Source organism: Megalobrama amblycephala, linkage group LG19 (genome assembly GCF_018812025.1).
Source record: "Megalobrama amblycephala isolate DHTTF-2021 linkage group LG19, ASM1881202v1, whole genome shotgun sequence".
Lineage (NCBI taxonomy): Eukaryota > Metazoa > Chordata > Actinopteri > Cypriniformes > Xenocyprididae > Megalobrama > Megalobrama amblycephala.
In genome coordinates, this window is record NC_063062.1 from 26,305,717 (window position 1) to 26,330,362 (window position 24,646).

The 24,646-nt window shown below is 37.2% G+C and overlaps 1 protein-coding gene across 7 annotated transcripts in view; it reads left to right on the top strand.

Moving 5' to 3' along the window:
* cntn5 (contactin 5) overlaps positions 1-24,646 on the top strand; it is a 405,703-nt gene that overhangs the window by 171,736 nt on the left and 209,321 nt on the right. For 2 of the 7 annotated variants that reach the window (XM_048168028.1, XM_048168029.1), the window contains exon 3: positions 17,886-17,983. The exons of the other annotated variants lie outside the window; for them this stretch is intronic. In XM_048168028.1, coding sequence (XP_048023985.1) covers positions 17,886-17,983 — 98 coding nt within the window. The remainder of the gene's footprint in view (positions 1-17,885; positions 17,984-24,646) is intronic. 7 annotated transcript variants of the gene reach the window in all.

Here is a 24,646-nt window from a genome sequence, read left to right on the forward strand (position 1 = left end):
GGCCTGCCCTCTCTTTCTTTCTCTCTCTCCCCCTTTCTCGCATGCATTCTTGTACATTTCCCCATTCAGTTTCAGTCACACTATTAGTCCCATGCATTCGATTTTTCTAAATGCACCGTTGCTACACTACTCAAGGACAATCAAGTGTGTTGGTATGCTTTGAAGAGTCTGCCCACTAGATCTCAACCTTTCAATGTAAGTATAACATTTAACATTATTTTCACAAGTAGGATTTAAACTTTTTAAGCACGTTCCATACACACACTCCAGCATGTTTGGCCAACCATACTAGAAATGTACCCAACCTATTGTTGCCCCTGCGGTGGTCCAGTCACCCAGGGTCCGGCCACTAACTCAAATGGTGTACATCTGTCTGACACCCCCTCTCTTGCTGCAGTGTGATCTCCAGCTCTGATAGCATCAGTCAGTAACCGCGGCTTTAATAAAAGGCACTCTTAAGAGCCTGATAGAGAGGTCTCCGCAGAGGAGCCAGACCTGCGTCAGCATTTCGCTATAATAGCCCAGCTGTCTTCAAACACTCACTACCTGTTAGGACCCGCTATTGTTCTGACTCTCTGCTTTATAAACTTTGACCTAGCTCATTACATACTGCGCTGAGTGTACAAAAAGTCAGTGTTGCTTTAGTAACCCACTGCTGTCCTGCAATGCTTGATACATTTCTAATGTTAATGGGTTGTACTACAACCCACGTGTGTGTGTGAGCTTATGTGTGCTGACAAGGAGTACATGCACATACATTTGTTCGTATCCTAATCTTAAAAAATGATAAATCTAGATAATTATAAATGTGCTTAGTTAATTAGCAATTTCAGAAATAAATATGTTGATTTGGTGATCAGCAAACATTTCTTATTTTTATCAATGTTAAAAACAATCGTGCTGCTTCATATTTCTGTGGATACCATTACACTACCATTTAAAAGTTTGGGGTAAATAAGAAAAATGATGATGATTCTTTTATGCAGCAAGGACTCATTAAATTGATAAAAAAGTGGAAAAAATACAGTCTCGGTCAGCATAAGACCAATAATATAAAACATTTTTTGGCTTTTGACTGTTTTCATAGTTCAGTGTATCCTATTGACATTTCTGTGTCATTAACACTTCAGGTTTTGTTATTAAGTTAAAAGAAATAGTTGCCAACATTCGTGAGGTTCATAGCATTGTTTCATTATAAAAGTGTTTCGCAAGAAGTACAAATATTTTGGCTTGCGTCTTAAAGTTAGCCAACTTTATATATATTTTATAAAGCATACCTGAATAGTCTGCGTTTTCAGGGTTATATCTGAGTATTCTGTCCCATATGCTGACTGTTTGTTTTGGATTAAAGTCACACTGATTTAGCTTGATGCAACAGTGTTTTTTCTCTGCTTTGCCTGTTTAAAGTTTAGTCTGTCATTTGAAGAGGTCAATGAATTATGCCTTTTTTTATCTTACAGTAAGTAAAAGGATCATTCCTCTTATTGAAGGGGACTGCTTGCCATTTAGTTGCATGGGAAATTACAATTCATTACTGTCTGTTATGCATAAAATAATATCCTAATATGACTTTATTAGATCATAATTCAAATTTCACCCTGATCTTTCCTGAGCTTAGGACATGAGAGGAGAGTATGAGTGACTTGCCAGATACAGCTCCCACATTCATCAGTTTCTGGCACTTAACTGAGTGTGGTAATTGGAGGCTAATTTCTACACGGCTATGCTAATACTGAAATGAATTAGATTGTCAATCACGCATTTGGATTAGCTTAATGTGGACCCCTAAAGTCACACCGTGTCTTTCACCATGTGCATGTACAATGACACTTGTAATCAGAATGGAACTGGATTACCGTTGTGGTCATTTAAAGCAAATGTAATTTGGTCCTGTCCTATAGACTGATGACCCTGTGTCAGTTGCCACTTTGCTGTATTTTTGAGTATCTCAAGATAGTGTCCAATCAGAAGTAAGAAACACTTGCCTTCATATGTTTTTGAGCAAGTGGATTTAGAAAATTCTGACAAATCTGTTATCATCTATCTACCCTCAATTAACCATATGATTTATTGAATGAATTATAAACTGAAACAAATGACTGCCTTTATGAATGAGTCATTGCATCATTCCCTCAACCAATTACTTCCAATACTTTTAGAAATGGCTCACACCATCACTGCTAGTTCTAATATGATGTTTTTGAATTAGTAACAGAGATTTGGACATGGCAGATCCTGAATATTTGGCTTAAGAAAGTAGTTCTACACACAAAAGAGCACACGTGTACTGTACGTAGATACCATGGTTGGGCAGATTCAGATACACTATACTGTTGAGAATGTGTTGTTTGTGAAATACTATAATAAACTAATGAATGTGTTAAACGAAATCACTAAGTTTGTTTATTGACAACACAAATTTGAATAATTGTATCTTTATTGAAAACGCATGATATGAATGTTTTTATTATTAATTATGTATTTTGATGGCTAATTGACTGTATGATTTTTCTCTGGTTCACAAATAATCAGTTAATAGCTTTGATTTGAACCTGAGAGCAATAATATTTGTAGGGTTTTCTGATGATCAGTAATATGTATAAAAGCTTCAACCAATATCCTTTATTTACCATATCCACAATTATCAAACATCAATGTCGAATGATTTTCTTTGAAAACCGTGTCCACTGACTGGCTTTAACTGTTCCCATAGAATCAGCCATTTAAATGGATATTTACTCGCCCTCAAGTTGTTCCAAACCTGTATGCAATTCTTTCTTCTGCTGAACACAGAAGAAGAAATTCTGAGGAATGTGGGTATCCAAACGGTAGCCATTGACTTCCATACTGTAAAACCCGATAAGTTACGGTAACTCAAACCATTTGAGGAAACCAATTGCCTTAAACCATTTAAGTTTTAAAACCAATAAGTATTAGTACTATAAACTCATAGACATTAAGTTAAATTCACTTATATTTTAGTGTTGGTTTAGTCAATCATTGGAATTGTCTTAGCAACTATGTTGCTACTTAAATGGTTTGAGGAAACCAATTGCTTTAAATGGTTTCAGTTTATCCAACTCAAAGTAATAAAGTTACACAAGACTAAGCAAAAACTAACATTGGTTCAAAGCAATGATGACAAAACAAACTCAATAAGTTCAGAATACTCAAAACATTTAAGTAAACTAACTAATTTAAGTTAGTAGAACTTTTTGTGACAGGTGGGATGGGGCCGAGAGCCATGGAAGCGGAGCAAGGCCAGTGTGGTGCATAGGTGTCTCTTATTAACAATCACATCACCGGCATCCCTTCACTCCCACAGTTCTCAGCCTCACCCCACTCATCATACTGTCATTATATACTTGCATGTATATGATCAAACAACATACAGTATATATGGTCTTTTGCAGCCCTAACCACAGGCTATACTCTTCACCACAATGGTAACCCTACAAAACTAACATCACAGAACCCCCTGTAAATCTCAACAAAACACAACATTAAATACTAACTTATGTCTCGCTATGATAATCAAAATAACACTTCATTTCAACATTTATCATCTTTATACAGTCTGAGCGCAAAGCATGCTGGGAATTAGAAATCTGTTGCAACTCAATCACATTAAGTTCAGCTTATCAAATTTTGAGTTCATGCAACTTTTTTTCTATTAAGTACAATGAACTAATTTCATTTAATTAATTCCACTGTTCGGTTTTACAGTGTAGTATGGGGGGAAATACCATGGAAGTCACTGAGGCCCATCAACTGTTTGGTTACCCACATTCTTCAAAATATCTTCTTTTGTGTTCAGCAGAAGAAAGAAATTCCTACACGTTTGGAACAACTTGAGAGTGAGAAAATAATGACAGAATTTTCATTTTGGGGTAAACTTTAAACCTTTAATGCGCTATTTAGATATCTATGCAGTAGAGTCTTTTCATCTACAGTCAAAATGAGACACACTGTATCTTTCAAGCGTTCCCTTACGAATCTGGCTATTGAGACAAGACTGACTGTCAGGTTCTCTCCACGCATGGCTTCATCATCACTGCGGTTTGGGATAATCACACGTAACCTTGGGTACTTGTGGGTAATTTTAGAAAGGAAGCTTCGGCCAGCTGGCTTTATTAGATCACTGAATTGGTTTCGATTCCCCTGCCATCAGTCAAACATCAACAATTTCATGCTACATTATTAATATGGAAAGGTCCAAATTAAATGTCAAATCCTACTTGGGGCTGGATGCATGTTTGCATTAGATTTTAATGAGTGTGTGTCCATAAGAAATTATTTCACACATACACATTCGGCCCCTGGAGACAGAGAATCTATGATTCTGTGCTATCGTGGAGTCTGTCCTACAGCATAAGACATTGAGTAGGTTTTAAATCTATTGATTGTTGCCTGGGGAGTATATCTAAATAAAGTACTAATACTTTAATAATAATTATACATAGAATCACCACATTCTCACCTCCTCTTCACGCTCGTTTGGCAGTTTTACAACTAGGTCTATCTTGCACCCTGAAATCTGAAATGAAAGTGTGATATCTCGATGTACGTGTTTGGCAGATCGTTAGGGAAGGGTGTTGATCCTTTGCTTGTATAATTAAGCATTGTGATTTTTGCCACCTTCAAAGTATTACTGCCATATGACATTACAGTTTAAATCATACAAAGTTGTGGAAACTGACTATTTGGAAAACACTTCCTGGTATGAAAACTAAGTAAAAAAAAAAGGATGGCAAGGACACCAAGTTTTTCTCAGTCCACACAGAGAACTTTGAGAAATCATTTTTACAGCATGGGTTCTCTTGCCCTTGAGATCCAACTCTGATCAAACTTACCTGTCTGTAGCTTTCTATTAATCCTGAAGAGCTAAACGGCAGTTTTTAGAACCCTTGTTTTACAGTGTGTCATCCACCCTGCTGAAAAGTCCAGCATAAACCAGCATGAATTCTTGTTGTTCCAGGTTTATGCTCGTTAAAGCTGGCATTGCTGGTCTAGCTGGTGAACCAGCGTAGTCATGCTGTTCTCAAGCAAAACTGTAGCTGCTCCACCAGCGCTCCCACTTCCCATGCTGGGGACCAGCAAACCAGCAACCAGCATCCGCCTGCTGGTCTCAGCATGCAAAACATACTGTACCGAATGCTGGTAACCAGCAATGCTGGATTTTGTTCATGCAAGTGCAATCCATGTGAATCTGTCAAAGAAGATGACTACCATTTCTCACCTGCACAGATGGTCTCTCTACTCGTTCTCTGTTATGTAGCATTGAATTTGCCAGAATCAGCAACTGAAGCTGCTGAAGCTGCACATTTTTTCTCATATTACTAAACGATTCCACTTAGTAGCACACTGTAAACCCCCTAATAAGTTTGGCTCAAAATATTTAAGGTAATCAGTCACATCAATTTTTTGAGTTATGATATTCCCAATTTTAAGTAAGCAGAACTAATTTTGAGTTTGTAGAACTCATGCATGTTAATTGCTCCTAACTTGAAGTACCGAGTAAGCTAACTAATACATTTTGATAGCAATTAACATAAAAAGATTTAGTTAATTAACTTTTTTATTTTGAGTTCATGCAAATCAAATGAGTTATATTTGATTTGTATCTAGTACTGCTATGGTTCTTGTTGTTTTAATGTTAGCATTTTCTGCATTTTGTATTGCTAAAATTATTTCGATTTTTGATCTTTTGGTATTGAGACAAGCATGGCCTTGGTCTTGTTTTTGAGTGCCATTAGTTAGACCGCATTTACATTACATGGTACCAAATTCTGATTTTTTTTTCCTCCCATGTGGCACAGATTTCAGGCCTCATTCATGTGTGGAAATAAATCTGATATGATTCGGATATGTGCATTTGCACCTGTTATGTAAGTGGACAGATCGGATATTTCCAATGCGAGTCTTACGTCATTAAAAAAAAAAAATTACGGTGGCGAATGGCGTCAACTGAGGTGGACACCAAATGCGATCACATGACTCTTTTCAGCAGTGCAATGGAGAACGAAGGCTCAACCCAATGTTTTGCTGACCTTTAAAGATGGTGCAGAAAGCAAAAACTTTGATTTTTATTTAATCTGCGTCCTTTGCAAATTGTGCCATTTTTACTTCCTTTTCGGACTAAGCTTTTCCAGGTCAGTACATCTACCTTGGGTTAGGGATGCACGATTAATCGCATGCTTTTGTCATGCGTGTCTCGTCAGTAAAGCCGGTTCTGTGATTAGCGGTAAATGTCAATCACCTGCTTTCAAATGGAGTGGCACGGACAAGCTACACAATATCGCGTTCGTAATCGAAAGCGATTCATCTGCGATTATGAACACGATATTGCATAGCTTGTCCGTGAACTACGGCTCTGTATATTAAGTGCCGCTCCATTTGAAAGCAGGTGATGGACATTTACCGCTAATCACAGAACCGGCTTTACTGATGAGACACGCATGACAATCTCGTGCAATTAATCATGCAGCCCTACCTTGGGTTATTTCAACAAGTGTATAGTGTAAATGCAGATATCGGATATGGGACACTTTTAAAAGAAGATGAAAATTAGATATGGTCATCAAATCGGAATTGGGCATCAAGACAGTATAAATGCTGTTGTTGTTGTTTTTTTCTGGATTTGGGTCTCATGCAATTGACAGTTTGGTTCTAGGTCTAGATCGCAGCCTCAAAGGTCTTAAAGGGTCTCGGTCTTATGAGATCTAATAAGATCTGATTATTTAGGGGTTTGGTATTTGCCTGGTGTTGACTCCAACGCTGATTACCAGTATCCATTGCCGATCACTGATGTAATCAGTGCTATGTATGTAATATATGTATTTTACAGTGCATACAACCATTTCAGTATGCTGTAATAGACTTAGCATAAGTATAAATAGCTATTGAAATGCAAATGCAATCAAGGAAAGATGGTGACAGTGTATCCGGGCCTGCTGATAATACTCCAAGCCATAGCTCTGCGAGCTTTCATTCAGATTGTGCCATCCATTGGGAATGCTGTCGTTTATTTTGCTTTGCCCCCTGAAGATCCCAGAATTGACGAGATGCTGTTTCATTTAATGTCATTTACAGACAACGTTGAGGAATTCCCAAGATTTGCACATATTAAATTATGGATGCACATGTAAGAATGCAGCCTTTGCACTGAGCAGGGCAAGATAAACCCTAAATATAATCACAAATCATAAACAGCTAAAATGGTTCCAGCTAAAAAGGTTCCAGCTGAAAGAAAGAAAGAAAGAAAGAAAGAAAGAAAGAAAGAAAGAAAGAAAGAAAGAAAGAAAGAAAGAAAGAATAATTATAATAATAATAATAATAATAATAATAATAATAATTTTGCCTTTTCCCAAGCAAAATTTGAGGTTACGGTGAGGAACTTACAAAGAAAGTGAATGGAGGATTTAAATGCAGAAATGTGCTCATAATTTTATAAAAGCACCTGTTGTTCTGTGAAAGCAGGGCCGTGCACAGACCTTTTGAGGGGTATGTGCTGAAACTGAAAAGGGCACCCATCCCCCATTGCAGATTTATTAAAAAAGAAAAACTGAAATATCACATGGTCCTAAGTATTCAGACCCTTTGCTGTGACACTCATATATTTAACTCAGGTGCTGTCTATTTCTTCTGATCATCCTTGAGATGGTTCGACACCTTCATTTGAGTACAGCTGTGCTTGATTATACTGATTGGACTTGATTAGGAAAGCCACACACCTGTCTATATAAGACCTTACAGCTCACAGTGCATGTCAGAGCAAATGAGAATCATGAGGTCAAAGGAACTGCCTGAAGAGCTCAGAGACAGAATTGTGGCAAGGCACAGATCTGGCCAAGGTTACAAAAAAAATTTCTCCTGCACTAAAGGTTCCTAAGAGCACAGTGGCCTCCATAATCCTTAAATAGAAGACGTTTGGGATGACCAGAACCCTTCCTAGAGCTGGCTGTCTGGCCAAACTGAGCTATCGGGGGAGAAGAGCCTTGGTGAGAGAGGTAAAGAAGAACCCAAAGATCACTGTGGCTGAGCTCCAGAGATGCAGTTGGGAGATGGGAGAAAGTTGTAGAAAGTCAACCATTACTGCAGCCCTCCACCAGTCGGGGCTTTATGGCAGAGTGGCCCGACGGAAGCCTCTCCTCAGTGCAAGACACATGAAAGCCTGCATGGAGTTTGCCAAGATGGTGAGAAATAAGATTCTCTGGTCTGATGAGACCAAGATAGATCTTTTTGGCCTTAATTCTAAGCGGTATGTGTGGAGAAAACCAGGCACTGCTCATCACCTGTCCAATACAGTCCCAACAGTGAAGCATGGTGGTGGCAGCATCATGCTGTGGGGGTGTTTTTCAGCTGCAGGGACAGGACGACTGGTTGCGATCGAGGGAAAGATGAATGCGGCCAAGTACAGGGATATACTGGACGAAAACCTTCCCCAGAGTGCTCAGGACCTCAGACTGGGCCGAAGGTTTACCTTCCAACAAGACAATGACCCTAAGCACACAGCTAAAATAACGAAGGAGTGGCTTCACAACAACTCCTTGACTGTTCTTGAATGGCCCAGCCAGAGCCCTGACTTAAACCCAATTGAGCATCTCTGGAGAGACCTAAAAATGGCTGTCCACCAACGTTTACCATCCAACCTGACAGAACTGGAGAGGATCTGCAAGGAGGAATGGCAGAGGATCCCCAAATCCAGGTGTGAAAAACGTGTAGCATCTTTCCCAAAAAGACTCATGGCTGTATTAGATCAATAGGGTGCTTCTACTAAATACTAAGCAAAGGGTCTGAATACTTAGGACCATGTGATATTTCAGTTTTTCTTTTTTAATAAATCTGCAAAAATGTCAACAATTCTGTGTTTTTCTGTCAATATGGGGTGCTGTGTGTACATTAATGAGGAAAAAAAAAATGAACTTATGAGCGCTCAGTTTCTCCTGTTGTAAAATACGTTTGGCCAAAATCTCAATTTATAAAAGATGTAATACTACTGTACTGTATGCACAGGCAATTTAAGGCTATTTGTAGGCTATTGGCTATAACTAACTTAGATGGCAAATCTCTTTCCGCCACCGGTCTCAGGCCTCAAATGCATAAAATATGAAACTTTATAGACGTAGTAGTGTTTCTCTCGTAAAGACAACATTGTACTTATTCAAACAACAAGATATTTATTTACCATTGCAAGCAGTTCAGCTGCTCTGCTGCGGAACTTCAGTTCGTGGCACACAGGGTGCGGAGTTAAGAGGTTTGACTGACAGTTTGAGCGGATCCAAAAAGATTTTATAACAAGCTCTTTTCAATACCTTTATTAGGCTAAATATATTTGTAAATCAGAAAGACAGACGTAAACGGTGACCAATAGCATTGATTTATTGAAGAAAATAAATAAATAAAATAAAACACCTCCAAAATAAGGGCACTTCGGAGTGAAAGGACAAAAAGGGCATGTGCTCTGCACAGGTTGAGCCCTACCTGTGCACGTGCCTGTGTGAAAGCAAGCTATTTGAGCTTGTAAAGCTCTTTAGAACATAAATTTATCAAATGCTTTAGGGTTTATGCCATCACATTGTCATGGCAACAATATATTTAGAATATAATTGGTTTTATTGTAAATTTACACAGAAAAAGTTAGTATGTAATTTGTTTCCACTCTGAAATCCTTTTAACACTCATATTGTTTATGGCCCCATTTACATCCATTTTAAGTTTGTTGTTGTTGTACTTTTCCCCAAAGAAATGGAAATTATTATTATTATTTGTTGTTGTAATTAATGCTAAATGCTGTTGATATAGCTTAACTTGAACATAGAATATTTCATTTAAAAAATCTAGCACATTTACATTTTTGTTTATTTGGAAAGACACTGAAACATAAAATATCAACATAATCATAGGTTGGTTTTTATTGTATTTGTAATAAATGTTGTCAATACATTGATATTGTAAGTTTCAGTATCCAAATGTACAAAAATAGTAGAAATACCTATGAATACAAATGAGTTCACCCTGCAAAAGGTCACTGATGCATGTTAGCGCATGTTCATACACATTATTCACCTGAAAGGAAGAGAGTTTGTGTTTGCTTTCGCCGCTTTGCTTGCGTAGGCGTGCGGTCTTTCTGATGATAATAACTTGTGTTTGTGATCAAAGCTTAAATTGTTTTGAGAAATTAGAGTAAAGCTGCTGTACGCTCAACATCAGGGCAAAGATGGAGGCAGCCATCTGTTGCTGCACATCCAAACCAATCTTTTCATCTCATTTGCAGTTTTAGCAATTACATTTATGTGCGCTATAGATAACGTTCCTTTCTTTTTATTTGAGCATCTTTGCATGTGAAATTGAGGCAGCAAAACAGCCTGGTTTCCACATCTTACTGAAGTAATAAAATTTGCCTTGTTTTGTTCCTCATCCAATCACATATTTTACTGTCAGATTGTGAATGGGACTCAAAGTACTCAAACCCAGGCACAGTAAACATCAGAGCACCACTCATTCGCTCTATATTGTGGTTTAAATATTAAATACCGGCTAGATGGAATATAGATGTGTGGAGTGCTTTAAGTGATGTATGAAATCATTTCCACCAAGGGCAAAAGAGTCACGGGCCCAGAAACAGAGTTTATTGTGCATACATTTTTTAGTCAAGACAAGGATAAAATATTAGCATGCTAAGCACACCAGGCCTGGCTGTGAATGAGCAGTGTATAGAAAGCCAAAGATTCGAGATGTCATTTGGCCACCACATACAGCTGCATAAGCCTCCCAAAACTGCTTTGTCAAAGCATGAAGTGCCAACATAGATCTTTCGCTTTGGGATTGATTTGGTTATGTTGATTAAGAGTGAAGTAAGACTCTGCTGGAATCGATCTGAGATTTCTCTTTTCTAGTTTCACAGTAAATGATTCACAGAACACCTTGTAAAAATGAAACAGATCATTCTGTTTCTGGATTTCGGTCAGTCAGTACAGCAACATGTGTGTCAAATGGATTATTTTTTAGGTTGGTTTTGTGGCCGCTTGACTACTGTTGTCATTATGAAGTGTTGCATTTTGCTTTGAAAAGATCTTACAAAGATGTATATAAAAAAAAGAGAATCATCAGTAATGTTTATATTAAAAAAATCTGTCTTTTGGACAGGTAAACCACATTTTGGACAGGTAAACCACATATGATACATTTTCATTTGGTAAGATTGGGCCGGTTATGAATTCATATGCATGCTTTGAGGCTCAGGACAAAGGCTGGGTTTAGTGAGATATCAGCCCTGTGAGGGGGGTTTGCATATGATCTATGGATTCCTTTATTCATAATGATACGCCACTGAATAAACGGTCTCCAGTATAATCAGGCTCAGTCAATATAATCTCTCTCAGAAGGTCTTCATTAATCTCGCCTACTATGGCTAATCATGTCCCTGTACTTGAGCTCCCACCAACGTCTCACCTGCTTATGTTTTTTTAATTAATTTGGCACTGCGGCCCACGGGCGGCTGGCTGAGCGGAAACAAGATGGACTCCATCAAACCCTCTTTAAGCATGAGTACATGACACCCAAAATTTGGAAAAAAATATTATTATTGCTTGACAATTAAGTTCATTTGCCCCCAAATTCCCTTTACTGTAATGCATGTATTTATTTATTTACTTATTTATTTGGGTTGTATTTAATTTGTCTTTCTTATTATTCTTTATGAATATCATCATTATTATATAATGCAGTATGTATATGCAGGGGCAGACTGGGGCAAAAATTCAGCCCTGGCACTGTAGCCACACCAGCCCACCTTACCAGACTAGGCCTAGGCCTATATTGCATGTAGCATAGCATAAAGCAGTCTGTTTACCCTAAATCCCACCCTATCTGCTGATATTTCAGTCATGTAATTTAGTAACAGGCCAGCAAACACGTGTAACCAATTATCAAGAAGCAATGACATTTTAAAATATACAGGGGTTGTATGCTACAACTGTTTAATACAAAAAAAAAAAAACACTGGGGCACAGAAGTAGCGTGAATTGTGTGAAAATGACTTGAGCTAGCTGTATTTTCTGTTTTTTTTTTTTTTTTTTTTTTTCTGACCTCTACAGCACTACTGTTCTCCGCTGCAACAGCTGAATTTAAACCCTTTGAAAAGAGTTAAAGGTTAATCATTTGGCAGCGTTGGACTTAAGAGCCCTTTTTTTGCTTTCTCGAACCTTTTCTGCAACTCCTTTCCTTTTTTTCTTACTTTTACTGAAATTTACTCGTGTAGCGCTCTCTCTCTGATGATGTGCTTGAGTTTGACTGAGTTTGACTGACAGGCAATCTAACCAATCATAACGCCGTATCCACATTTATGTCCGACAAAGCAGTTAGATTGAACTGAGATGCTACAGCAATCTGTCAAGACACATTAAAGAGCCACAAAACGGTATTTATTGTTTAAATTTCTCTTCTGTCGATGCATTGTCAGTGTCCTCTTTACTCCATTGTATTTTTCACTCTGAGCGAAAATGATGTGTGTCGTGAGAGCGGCATGGCACGTCATACATAGCAACAGTAACTAATGGGGGTGGGTCGGTCGGCCCATCTCGGAACCAAATGCTTAACATTTATTATTAATAATGTTATTATAATCATAGTGAAATCGTGATAACAAAAAAACCTGTCCTATGCGCTGTCAGACTGTAAAAACTATTTATTTATATATATATATATATATATATATATATATATATATATATATATATATATTAAAAATAAAACTGACCGGCCCACATAAAAAAAAAAAAATGGTCCGGCCCCTCTGGCATTTGCCAGAATTGCAGATGACCAATCTGCCCATGTGTATATGGGTCATTGGCAAATAATGTTTTTAAAAGTGTAAAAAAAAAAAAAAACATAATGGAGATATAATTAATTTTGAAGTTTTATTTAGTGTTAACAATGAGATTATGTGGCTTTTGTCATTTGTTACTAGATGGACAAAATTTGTCACCAAAAAAGTCGGTTTAACCAAAATTTCGGTTTTACAGAATTACACTTTTGGTTATACCAAATGACAATATTTTGAACCAATGCTGACAGTCTGATATCTAGCTAGCTAGCTAGTTAGCTTACAAAAGGACAATCAAACATTTTATATTCAGTACAAGTTTTTAAAATATTACAACATTTTTCATGTTTTATAGCAGTTGTACCGAATGACCTGATGTTTTGGGACATGCATATGAGCAAGTTAAGAGAGAGTTAGTTACTTTGCTTCACGACCATGTGGTCCTTTGCAGGTGTCTGAATGATGTCACATCCTGTCACATTGACCGCATGACTTGATCCAAAATGGTCCAAAATTCCAAAATTCTTTTTTCTGGACATTCTTTCTCATAACAAAGCAATGACTTCTATACATAATTTTAATGCCATTTTGCACTATTTTGATGTATGTGATGTTATAAAATTATGCCATATATATATATATATATATATATATATATATATATATATATATATATATATATATATATATATATATATATATATTTGAATAGAATAAGGAGACACAGCCCTTTACATTCAATCCTCTTTTTTGCTCCCATTTATTTTCACACATTGATCACAAAGTGCATATACTTTTACCTGCAAAAATGCGCACAACTGGATAAATACACGATTACTTTTGATTTTGAAAAGAAGCAGGGTTTTATAATTACCGAGGTTACAAAACTTAGTTAGCTAGGGGGGTTCGGGGACATGCTCCCCCGAGAAAATTTTGATTTCCTTGGTGTACATATGTGCATATTAAGACGTTTTAAGGCCAACAAATTGGATAACAATAACTTTAAAACCATGTCAACAAATACATGCCTGCACAGTTTTGAGGCAGCTTTAATCGCATGTTTGGTAATTTCATGACTGTGCCAATAGACTGTGCATTTACAACAGAATAACTACGGTGCATGCCAGTAGTTTCTTTTGTGCTTTAGTTAAGCTATAATAAAGTATCTATGTAGTGCGCGCCGGCGCATTTGCGCGAGCAATTCTTGAGTTCATGCCTCGAGCACAGTAGACTATAGCCTAATGGCCGGTTAGAGTTTTACTGACATAGCCTGACAACATCTGACCGCAGTTCACTGTTGTTCAACTGAAGGTCCCCCATCCTCACCGCTCTCGTTTGACTTGCGCCTGGCGCTGAGGCGAAGTTGGAATGCGCGTCTGAAAAGTGTCTCGTTTGTTATGGTTATAAAGAGACATTTCTTTTCAAAAGCAGCGTTTTACTTGGCAATGTTTTTAAAAATATTTTTATTTTTGGTATTTTTTTATGCTCTGTTGGTGGTGTGTGGAGTACTATCACCCGGGGGGGATATATTTTTTTTTTTTATCCCACCGAAGGCAGGGACACATAGACTGAAGGGGGGAAATCCCCACCCCCCTACAAATAGCACCCTAGTTAGTTACTCTAGATAGATAGATAGATAGATAGATAGATAGATAGATAGATAGATAGATAGATAGATAGATAGCAAACTGTAGCCTAATAAATAAATAAATTTGTTTCTACAACTAATTAATTTCCTCATCCCTCCTTAATTTAAAATAGTAATCGGCTTACGTGTCTGTAATTTCAGTAAAATAAGGGAATTTATTAGTTGTGGGAACAAATTATAAATCCGTGGCCATGATCACTCTGTGAAAATATAGGGCAAAACGGTAATGATTTGGGGAAAAGAATCAAGAGATTGCATATTCAGAGGAATACCTCACCAATTATAAGGCTAGGTGTCTGTGACTGTGACCCATTAACATAGTCTGTTAAATTGTACAACACGACATACATGTGCTAATACTGTCAAATAAACACAAGGCTTACAAAACACAGTTGGTTATGTCTAATTAAGTGACTGATGTGCTCTGAAAAATGAACAGACAAATGCTGAATTAGAAACGGTAAAAGTGAGTGGGTCCAATATCATTGGTCTTAAAACGTGGGTGGGTCTTGTCCCACCCACATACAATGTTTACGACGCCCATGTACAGTGGGTACGGAAAGTATTCAGACCCCCTTAAATTTGTCACTCTTTGTTATATTGCAGCCATTTGCTAAAATCTTTTAAGTTCTTTTTTTTTTTTTTTCTCATTAATGTACACACAGCACCGCATATTGACAGAAAAACACAGAATTGTTGATATTTTTGCAGATTTATTAAAAAAGAAAAACTGAAATATCACATGGTCCCAAGTATTCAGACCCTTTGCTCAGTATTTAGTAGAAGCACCCTTTTGATCTAATACAGCCATGAGTCTTTTTGGGAAAGATGCAACAAGTTTTTCACACCTGGATTTGGGGATCCTCTGCCATTCCTCCTTGCAGATCCTCTCCAGTTCTGTCAGGTTGGATGGTAAACGGTGGTGGACAGCCATTTTTAGGTCTCTCCAGAGATGCTCAATTGGGTTTAAGTCAGGGCTCTGGCTGGGCCATTCAAGAACAGTCACGGAGTTGTTGTGAAGCCACTCCTTCGTTATTTTAGCTGTGTGCTTAGGGTCATTGTCTTGTTGGAAGGTAAACCTTCGGCCCAGTCTGAGGTCCTAAGCACTCTGGAGAAGGTTTTCGTCCAGGATATCCCTGTACTTGGCTGCATTCATCTTTGTAGTCCTTCAGGTGTTTTTTAGCAAACTCCATGCGGTCTTTCATGTGTCTTGCACTCTGCCATAAAGCCCCGACTGGTGGAGGGCTGCAGTGATGGTTGACTTTCTACAACTTTCTCCCATCTCCCGACTGCATCTCTGGAGCTCAGCCACAGTGATCTTTGGGTTCTTCTTTACCTCTCTCACCAAGGCTCTTCTCCCCCGATAGCTCAGTTTGGCCGGACGGCCAGCTCTAGGAAGGGTTCTGGTCATCCTAAACGTCTTCCATTTAAGGATTATGGAGGCCACTGTGCTCTTAGGAACCTTAAGTGCAGGAGAATTTTTTTTGTAACCTTGGCCAGATCTGTGCCTTGCCACAATTCTGTCCCTGAGCTCTTCAGGCAGTTCCTTTGACCTCATGATTCTCATTTGCTCTGACATGCACTGTGAGCTGTAAGCTCTTATATAGACAGGTGTGTGGCTTTCCTAATCAAGTCCAATCAGTATAATCAAACACAGCTGGACTCAAATGAAGGTGTAGAACCATCTCAAGGATGATCAGAAGAAATGGACAGCACCTGAGTTAAATATATGAGTGTCACAGCAAAGGGTCTGAATACTTAGGACCATGTGATATTTCAGTTTTTCTTTTTTAATAAATCTGCAAAAATGTCAACAATTCTGTGTTTTTCTGTCAATATGGGGTGCTGTGTGTACATTAATGAGGAAAAAAATGAACTTAAATTATTTTAGCAAATGGCTGCAATATAACAAAGAGTGAATTTATATATAATTTATTTATTTATTTATTTACTTTTGATCAGAACACAGTGGACATGACTCATTTTAGCTGGTTTAATTAAGATCTTATGTTCCCAATCATGAGCACAGTTTACAAAAAAATATTGTAAAAGTGAAATGTGGTAATTATTTTTAATTAGCCTGTTCTTTTTTTCATGGTGTTTTTCTTCCCCATTCATTTCTATTTCAGTATGTTGAGCAGAAATAGGTTTTCAAATGTAAAGAGACTCATACAATACTGTGTTTTGCTTATATAATTTTAATGGCTTGTTGCACACGCAGCCACTCTGTAACCGCAGCAGCTGTGCGGCCTCAATTTCTGTTTGTTTTAGCCCTAAAAAGTCAGCTGCTTGTTGGGGTTGTCAGGGGTTATTGCCTTATCGGGTAAAGCCGAATCTTGACAAGTGTTTGCACTTGTCAGCTGCAGCAGCAGAATCAAAAAAAAAAAAAAAAAAAAAAATCATCACAATGGACTGTATTCATTATTGTGAGCCCCACTGTAAACCCTCAGATACCCTTTCATCAACTGTGCCTGTGTCTATTCCATAAACAGGACCGAAAAGTCATAATTAAATCGTAGAGTATCTTTTTCACCATTGTGACGTTGACTAATGCGTCTTGTCCTTTCAAACCCTATAAACGCATTTGCATTATTAAATTCAACGTGGCTGGCATACATTAAAGTCACTGCATTTTGTGTCTGAAATTTATATCTCCAAGGACGTGATATGAAATGAGAAAGCCGTAGAGAGCAGTCAGGCTTTTCAAAGCCAGCACACTGTGATTACTGAAGAGCATTTCATAACCTTTGAAAAGAAAAGTGGTGGAACAGTTGAGAGAATAGAAGAAAACCTTCTGAAATTTGAAGTTAATAGCTTAAATGGAAAACATTAATAACCCAACTGTTATCACTGAGTGGCCATCATTTTATTCTTAAATCAACCAGTTTCAGCATTTCAGCATGTTCTTTGAGTGGTGATAAAATTAAAAGGGACAAATAATTCTGAGAATCAAAATTCTCAGAATTTAAAATTCTGTCATCATTTGTTCAGCATAAAATGTGCATTGTACTTTTTTGAGGATGTTTATATATATATATATAAGAAAATAGTCTTTTTTAATAACTTTTAAAAAAAGTTTTATGGTAGGTTTGTGTACTTTTGAAGCTTAAAAGAAGCTAAACCAGCTAAAAACTAGCTAAACCAAGTTATACTTAAAGTAGTAATTCTTGAGCAAGCTACATTGAATAAACTGCTCACTTTTGGCTGAATGCACAGACTGAGAACAGTTTCTTAAACTTAATTCAGCACCTTTTGCATTTCTTTATTCATTCTTCTGCAGACTTTGTGTGTGTGTGTGTGTGTGTGTGTGTGTGTGTCTGTATAAATCCCCAAACACCAACATCTTTGAAGGTTTGACAGTCTGTGTGGTTGCATCATGCTCATTCTGTGTTTTTTTTTTTTTTTATGCAGTCTGATACTGTCACCAGCAACATGTGGACACTGTGTATGTCAACAGACAGAAGACCTTGCCATCTCTCTTTCTCTCCACGGCAGTTTTGCAACTTTTGGTTGGTGTGCAAGTGCATAGAATATCAACCTATTATATAAACAAAACCTATTTAATGCCTAATTGACTGTGTTTAAGCTGCATTAACAGCTAATTAAGCATTAATCAATACACATTTTAAATATCAGTAATGTTGTATCTTACCAGTAGTTTGCAATTAAAAGTGAAGTAATTGATTGAAGAGTTTTCAGGTTACAATTTATTTCAATAGTCCACTTTAGACATTCTACAAATCAGGGCTTAAAAAAAAAAAAAAAAAAAAAAAAAAAAAAAAAAATCAGTTCACTCCAAGCAGATTCAGTAATTTATTGTTTCTGTTAATGCGTTCCCTCTGTGTCATTAATGTTCTGAAAACAGCTTGGTTAAAAAAAAAATAAAAAATAAAAAAAACAGTTAATATCATTATTTTATTTTTTTGTTTTTACTTATACTTTATACAAGAGCTTGAATTGAACTTGACCTATAATGCCCCTTTTCACAAGATGTAATATAAGTTTCAGCTCAAAATACCCCACAGATCATTTATTACAGCTTGTTAAATTTACCCTTATTTGGGTGTGAGAAAAATCATGCTGTTTTTGTGTGTGTCCCTTTAAATGCAAATGAGCTGCTGCTCCCAGCCCGCTTTCCAAAAGAGGGCGGAGCTTTAACGCTTCGGTTGCGCAACAACAACAAAGCTGGAGAATCTCACGCAGCCAAAATGACAATTGTCAGTGTTCAGCCTTACATTGTTCAAACCGGAGTCGGTCACTGATGGAGAGACTCAGGAAGAAGTAACAACTTTTGGAATGCAACTGGACGTTTCTGCATGATTAGTGGATACATTTATGTAGTTGCTATGGAGTTGATTCAATTCACTGACTAGCATAGCCCATCATGTCTTTTGTGCAAAACCCATATGGAAGCCCACTATACATAGCATACCTGTTTGCCAAACAGAGCCATACAGGCTAACTTTTCTGATTGCTATCAAATGCTGTGAATATTTTTTTTTTTTTCCAAAATATTGCTCGGACAGAAACGCAATGATTTTTAGCAATCAAGCTTACCAGGGTCAACTTCCAGGCTATCCAAACTAACAAGACTCTCTTCTGTGCTCATCTGTTTAGCCAACCACAGAGTAGTTAGCATGCTTTGCTCGAGCTTTTACCATGGCCTTAGAACTGGTACACCGTTTTCGCTTGTGAAAACAAAATGGCGGCGCCGTGGGTGGAAACGTGCAGATTATGGGGCGGAAATATTATAATAAGATCCCCTTCCTACGTCACAAGGAAGCGAAATCTGAGCGACTCGTTTTTCCACATGCTTGCAGAGAAAGGCTTACCAAAACAAAGTTACTGGGTTGTTCTTTTTTCACATTTTCTGGGTTGGTAGATGCACCGGGGACCTGATTATAGCACTTAAACGCTGAGAAAGTCAGATTTTCATTATATGTCCCCTTTAAACCTCGTAACTCCAGTGAATCCTTAACCCTAAAAATGGCAAAACCAGAGAAATCAGAAAATAAATGTATTGCTATTTTCCATCTTCTTAGGCCACAAATAATACTTTTTTTTTTTTAAAAACGTGACTTTTATTTTTTATTTTAATGTTTTAACGTCGCCATTTTGGGGATATAAATTCACTGAAAAAAAGAATGCTTGTTTGGCAATGCGTGTTACAACATTTTAGCCAAATTTTTAAAACATTTATGCTCTCATAACTTAAACTGTAATCAAAAGCTAATACGGTAGCTTCACCCGCCTCCATTTAGAATTAAGTGCTGCACACATTTTGGAGATGGTCTCTGCTTTGGTAAATAAAGAACTGGTGGTTTGAATAAGTATAGCAATTTCTTTACTCAAAAGCCATGATTTGTAAAGGCTAATGTTTTATGTATTTAAAGAGAAGAGAGTCATAGTCTGGTATTTGCCGTCTAGACATGCCAATACAGCCTATGCATAGCACTTCAGCTTTTATAATACAGGATTTTGGCCAAATGTATTAAACAACAGGAAAAACCAAGCACCCAATCAACATAAACATAGCTACAATAAACTTTGTAACCTGTAAGTTGATGAAAACGTAATGAGATGCATTTACTGCCTCAGATGCAGCCATTCTAATGACGGACAAACACAAACCTCCAGCATTCTTGAACCGGGTCAGAGCCCTGCTAACTATAAGTAACTTTGCAACTTAATGTCAGATAACTCTCATTAATTTGCGACTAGGTCAACTAACTCTCATTAAAGTATTAGTTGGCTGTTACGTTAGGGTTAGTAGAGTTTTTGCATTTTTATGCACTTTTGCATTTTTATGAGTCTGCGTTTTACAACAAAATACCGCTTTGACTGTTGGGTAGAAGTTTGGAGCTCGCTTCAGTGCGGGATCGGCAAAAGTGTGCATCGAAGGTGCATGTCGACCACCTTTTGAAACCTTAATTGAGACACCCTGTGGTCTAGTGGACTTCACGATCATGCGTACACGGCAGTCAATGTGAGTCCACAAGACCGTAAGTGCATATAAAGTGTGCCATTTGGGACAAGGGCCTATGTTTAATGTTTCAGAAATTGCACACTTTACCTGTAGGTGCCATTACTATTTATTGCACAGCAAATGGGGCAAATAGATAAAAACAGAGAAGAATAACAACTAAAAAAAGTTAAGTATAAAGATGGTAGTGAAGCCATCTAATTTCCCCTGCTGTGAACCTATGATACTTGCACCAATATATAAAATTCATAATATAATTAGTCATTATTTAATTGTCATATTTGAATAACTCTTAAGTAGTAATCATTTTACTTCACAATAGCATTTCAATTTTTTTTTTTTTAACTATTATTAATTTTAAAATGTTTTAACAAAATATTCTAATGGGTTCGGAATGACATGAGGGTGAGTAAATGATGGAAGAATTTTTTTTTTTTTTTTTTTTTCTGTGTGTGTGCAAACTATACATTTAAATAGCCAGTAGTGGGATTAGAAGTTTCTCTTTCTTGTATACTATATATTACATCAGTAAGATTTCACAGTGAGCCATTTTTGCAGCTTTGTTTCATTAGATCTTGTTGGACTGGTGAAGGATTTTTGAGTTCTGAGAGCTACAGTTTGTTTTCATAATACATCAAACTCTTTTATAACAAAAGATAAGGGGATATTTGGATAGTTTATGATATGACTCTATAGAGTATATACAGACAGATGCAATAAGAAACATGTCAATTGTCACACGTGGAGTATTGCAGTCAATAGGAGAGAGTCAAAAATGTGTCTCTTACAATCTCAAGGATATCTTGAATCCTCAAATTGAACTTGAATCAACCGCATGCATATTCATCAGCAGAATATCATGTATTCCAGCTATGGAGGCACAGCATCTGTCTGTAACTCCCCAAGTAACTTTATTCTTTAATGCGACTGCAAATATATTTTCCAAAGGAAAATGATCAAAAGTAGCAAACGTATTTAGAGAGAAAGTGGGAGAGAGAGTGTGAAGAGAGAGAAGCTACAAGTCTGTAAAATATTCATACTTGTAGTTATATAAGCAAACACATTAATGAATTGAGCAAGACTAGACTAAAGAATAAGATGAAACTGCTTATTATAATTACAAATAGCAATCAATGGGGATTCAGACATAAAGAGAAAAGTTGTGTCTAACCAGTTAATCAAATCAAATTAAATTAATTTATTATTTAATTCAATAACCTTCATTTAAATGAAAGCTTTCTTCAACAACAACACAAAAAAATCTGTTTAAAATGCATGATTTAGTACATTATATATATATATATATATATATATATATATATATATATATATATATATATATATATATATATATATATATTCTGTTTCTTCTTTGGACTGGGCAGGTAGTCACATTTACCTAGCGTATTTATTATTAAGCATATTTCATACCTATAAAACTTGTTTAAACATCCTATGAAATGCATGATGAAAATGTGCGTAATATATCACAACAAAACAACTTGAATTATTCTGTTTGTACGTTAACTTATAACGTTCCGCCATCTAGCTTTAAAATGAATCACAAGGACTCGACACCCTGTCTCACATGAGTATAATGATAAAATTCCCTTCAAGGGATCAAAAACACAATTTGAAATTTGCCCACAGATGCTATTTCATGAAAGATGTCAACAAAATAATCAATCACATTGTCAGAAATAAAATAAAAGTCAGCTGGTATTATTGGGACCTTGGAAAGACATACGGTACAGTAAAGTTTCCAAAGGCCTTAAAAGATTTTTCTAGTGCTATTGATTACCACAGACATTTCAACTCATCCCATCTCATTAACAATTAGTCTTCATAATTGGCAGAGTGAGCAGTGGGGTTTAGGATGAGATTTTCAGCTTTTATTTTTGTAAATTCACATGTTTTCTTAAGTTAATAAACCTTTATTTGTATCTTACCAGTAATAATTCAGATAACCCTGCTGAAAAATCATCAGCATAATGTATGTTTTGCTTGCTGGTGACCAGCAAGGGATGGTGGGTGCTGGTTTGCTGCTCATCAGCATGGGAAGTGGGAGCTCTGGAGAACCATGATAATGATAATGCTGGTCTACCAGCTACACCAGCACTATACCAGCTCTAACCAGCCTTGACCGATATGGAATTCATACTGAGTCATGCTGGATTTTTCAGCAGGGAAGCTATCTATCTTGAAGCAACATCATGGTTGGTTGGTTGGTAGGAGAAGGAGCTTGGGGTTATGCATTACTGTCTGTCTTTGTTAACTGATTTAATCAATTTGTGGTCGGAAGTAGTAGCAGTCACATTGTTAATAAAGTTTGCTGTAAACATTGACAATGCAGTGTGGTATCTGAGTTGACTGGCAGTGGGATGTAATCTTTGAGAAGAGTTTTGGCTGAGTGACTGACTGTTGTACTTTTAGCAGGAGCAGCTTCCACCCATCTAGAAAGCTGTCAGCAATCATCAAGACTGTCATGTACCCTTGGCACCTTGGAAGTAATTCACCAGTAGCTGTGAAAAGGAGGTGCAAGTGTCTGAGGAAGTAGCAGTCATTCTAGATTTCCCACATCCACTCTTCAGAAGGCCAGACATTATACAGTGTTTGTAAGTCAGCACCATATAGATGTTCCTGAGATACTCTGTTTATGATCTGTAATGACTGAGACAAATCAGACACAATTATTTGTTAGTTCACCAATAGTTTTAAGCTCACTCTGGGATTTGACTGTTCCCATCCCCCGGGAAGTTTTCAGTTACAAGTTTATTGCGCTGAGGAATGTGGTTGCCGCATGGAGAACAGAGAAGAGACACAGAAAATCTGCATCTCCCTTGCATTTTCCACACAGAACACAGACTCTATGGCATTAATGTATAGACAGACTGTGCTATAAATGAATCCTTCTCAGGAAATGGTATCCATTATTACTGATGTTGTATTGTACTCATTGTATTTACATGTTTGATGATTGTTAAATGTTATGACCTGCACGGTAACTTCAATCATGCCATGTTTAGTGTCTATACGTTCGTAGCGGGAAGATTTAAATGCTTGTGTATGCGGTACATCCATACCTGTGCAACACATCAGTATTAAAAGAATCTTTAATAGTTCTGATTCAAGAACTCAGCTTGTTAATCTTTTTGGGTTGTAAAAGCCCTGACAGGAGGGGTGTTGCCACCCAGAATTACAACATCTTCATTGGTCCGGTCAACAACTGAGAGGTGTGACTTTGACCAGAGGTTAAAAACCAGCGAACAGTGCCACTCCCTCTCTTTTTCTCCTTGCTTCTGAACGACCGAATCGATCTCCTTGCGGCCGGCCTAGGCCAGGCCTGCAAGGCCTGTAGGCAACGGCCTACAAACGAGCCATGTGCTCCTCATCCAACATGGAAAAACTGGCAATAACTTCGGACTGAATCACCCAAGATCTCTCCTCAGATGGCAGAGCCGATGCTCCTCAGCCTAAGGGCATCTTGCAAGTATCGTACATTTTAACACTAAACAGCGAGTTAGTATTAATTTGTAAGACTTACCTTGCTATTGCTGAAGAAACTGATGATTCCTTTCCAGATTGCCTTTGACATTTCATGTAGCTCTAGTAACAGCATCTCTTCCGGTTCAACACTATCATTACTCATTCTGACTTGCGTGTGTGTGTGTGTGTGTGTGTGACCCTTTATGTATGTTATGTTATGTGTTTGTTAGTTTAGTTATGTGTTTGTGAGTTAGTTAATAAAGATTGTGCACAATACACGTTTGGTTCTGACTCCGTCTGCTAATGAATTGCCTCTTAAGTGATAGATCCGGACTACGTGCTCTGAGTAGTACAGTACAATAAGAAATATTATTTTTCCATAACTTGGAAATTGACATTTCTTAGAATTAATAAACAATCAACCCTGAGCGTTCACTGGACGAACAGGTTAACTGATTGTAATGTTAATTTTAATGTAGCTACGTCCAGTTAATCTGATTAACGGATTTGCATATTCATAATTAATCATAATTAATAATCATAATGAGTTATGAATAATTATTAATATTTCCCCTTTGAGTTAATTTTCGCTACAGATCTAAACCTCTAACCATGTGTTGGGGGTAACGCATTACAAGTAACTTGAGTTCCGTAATCAGATGACTTTTTCAAGTAACACATAACTTTTTTTTTCAATTTACAA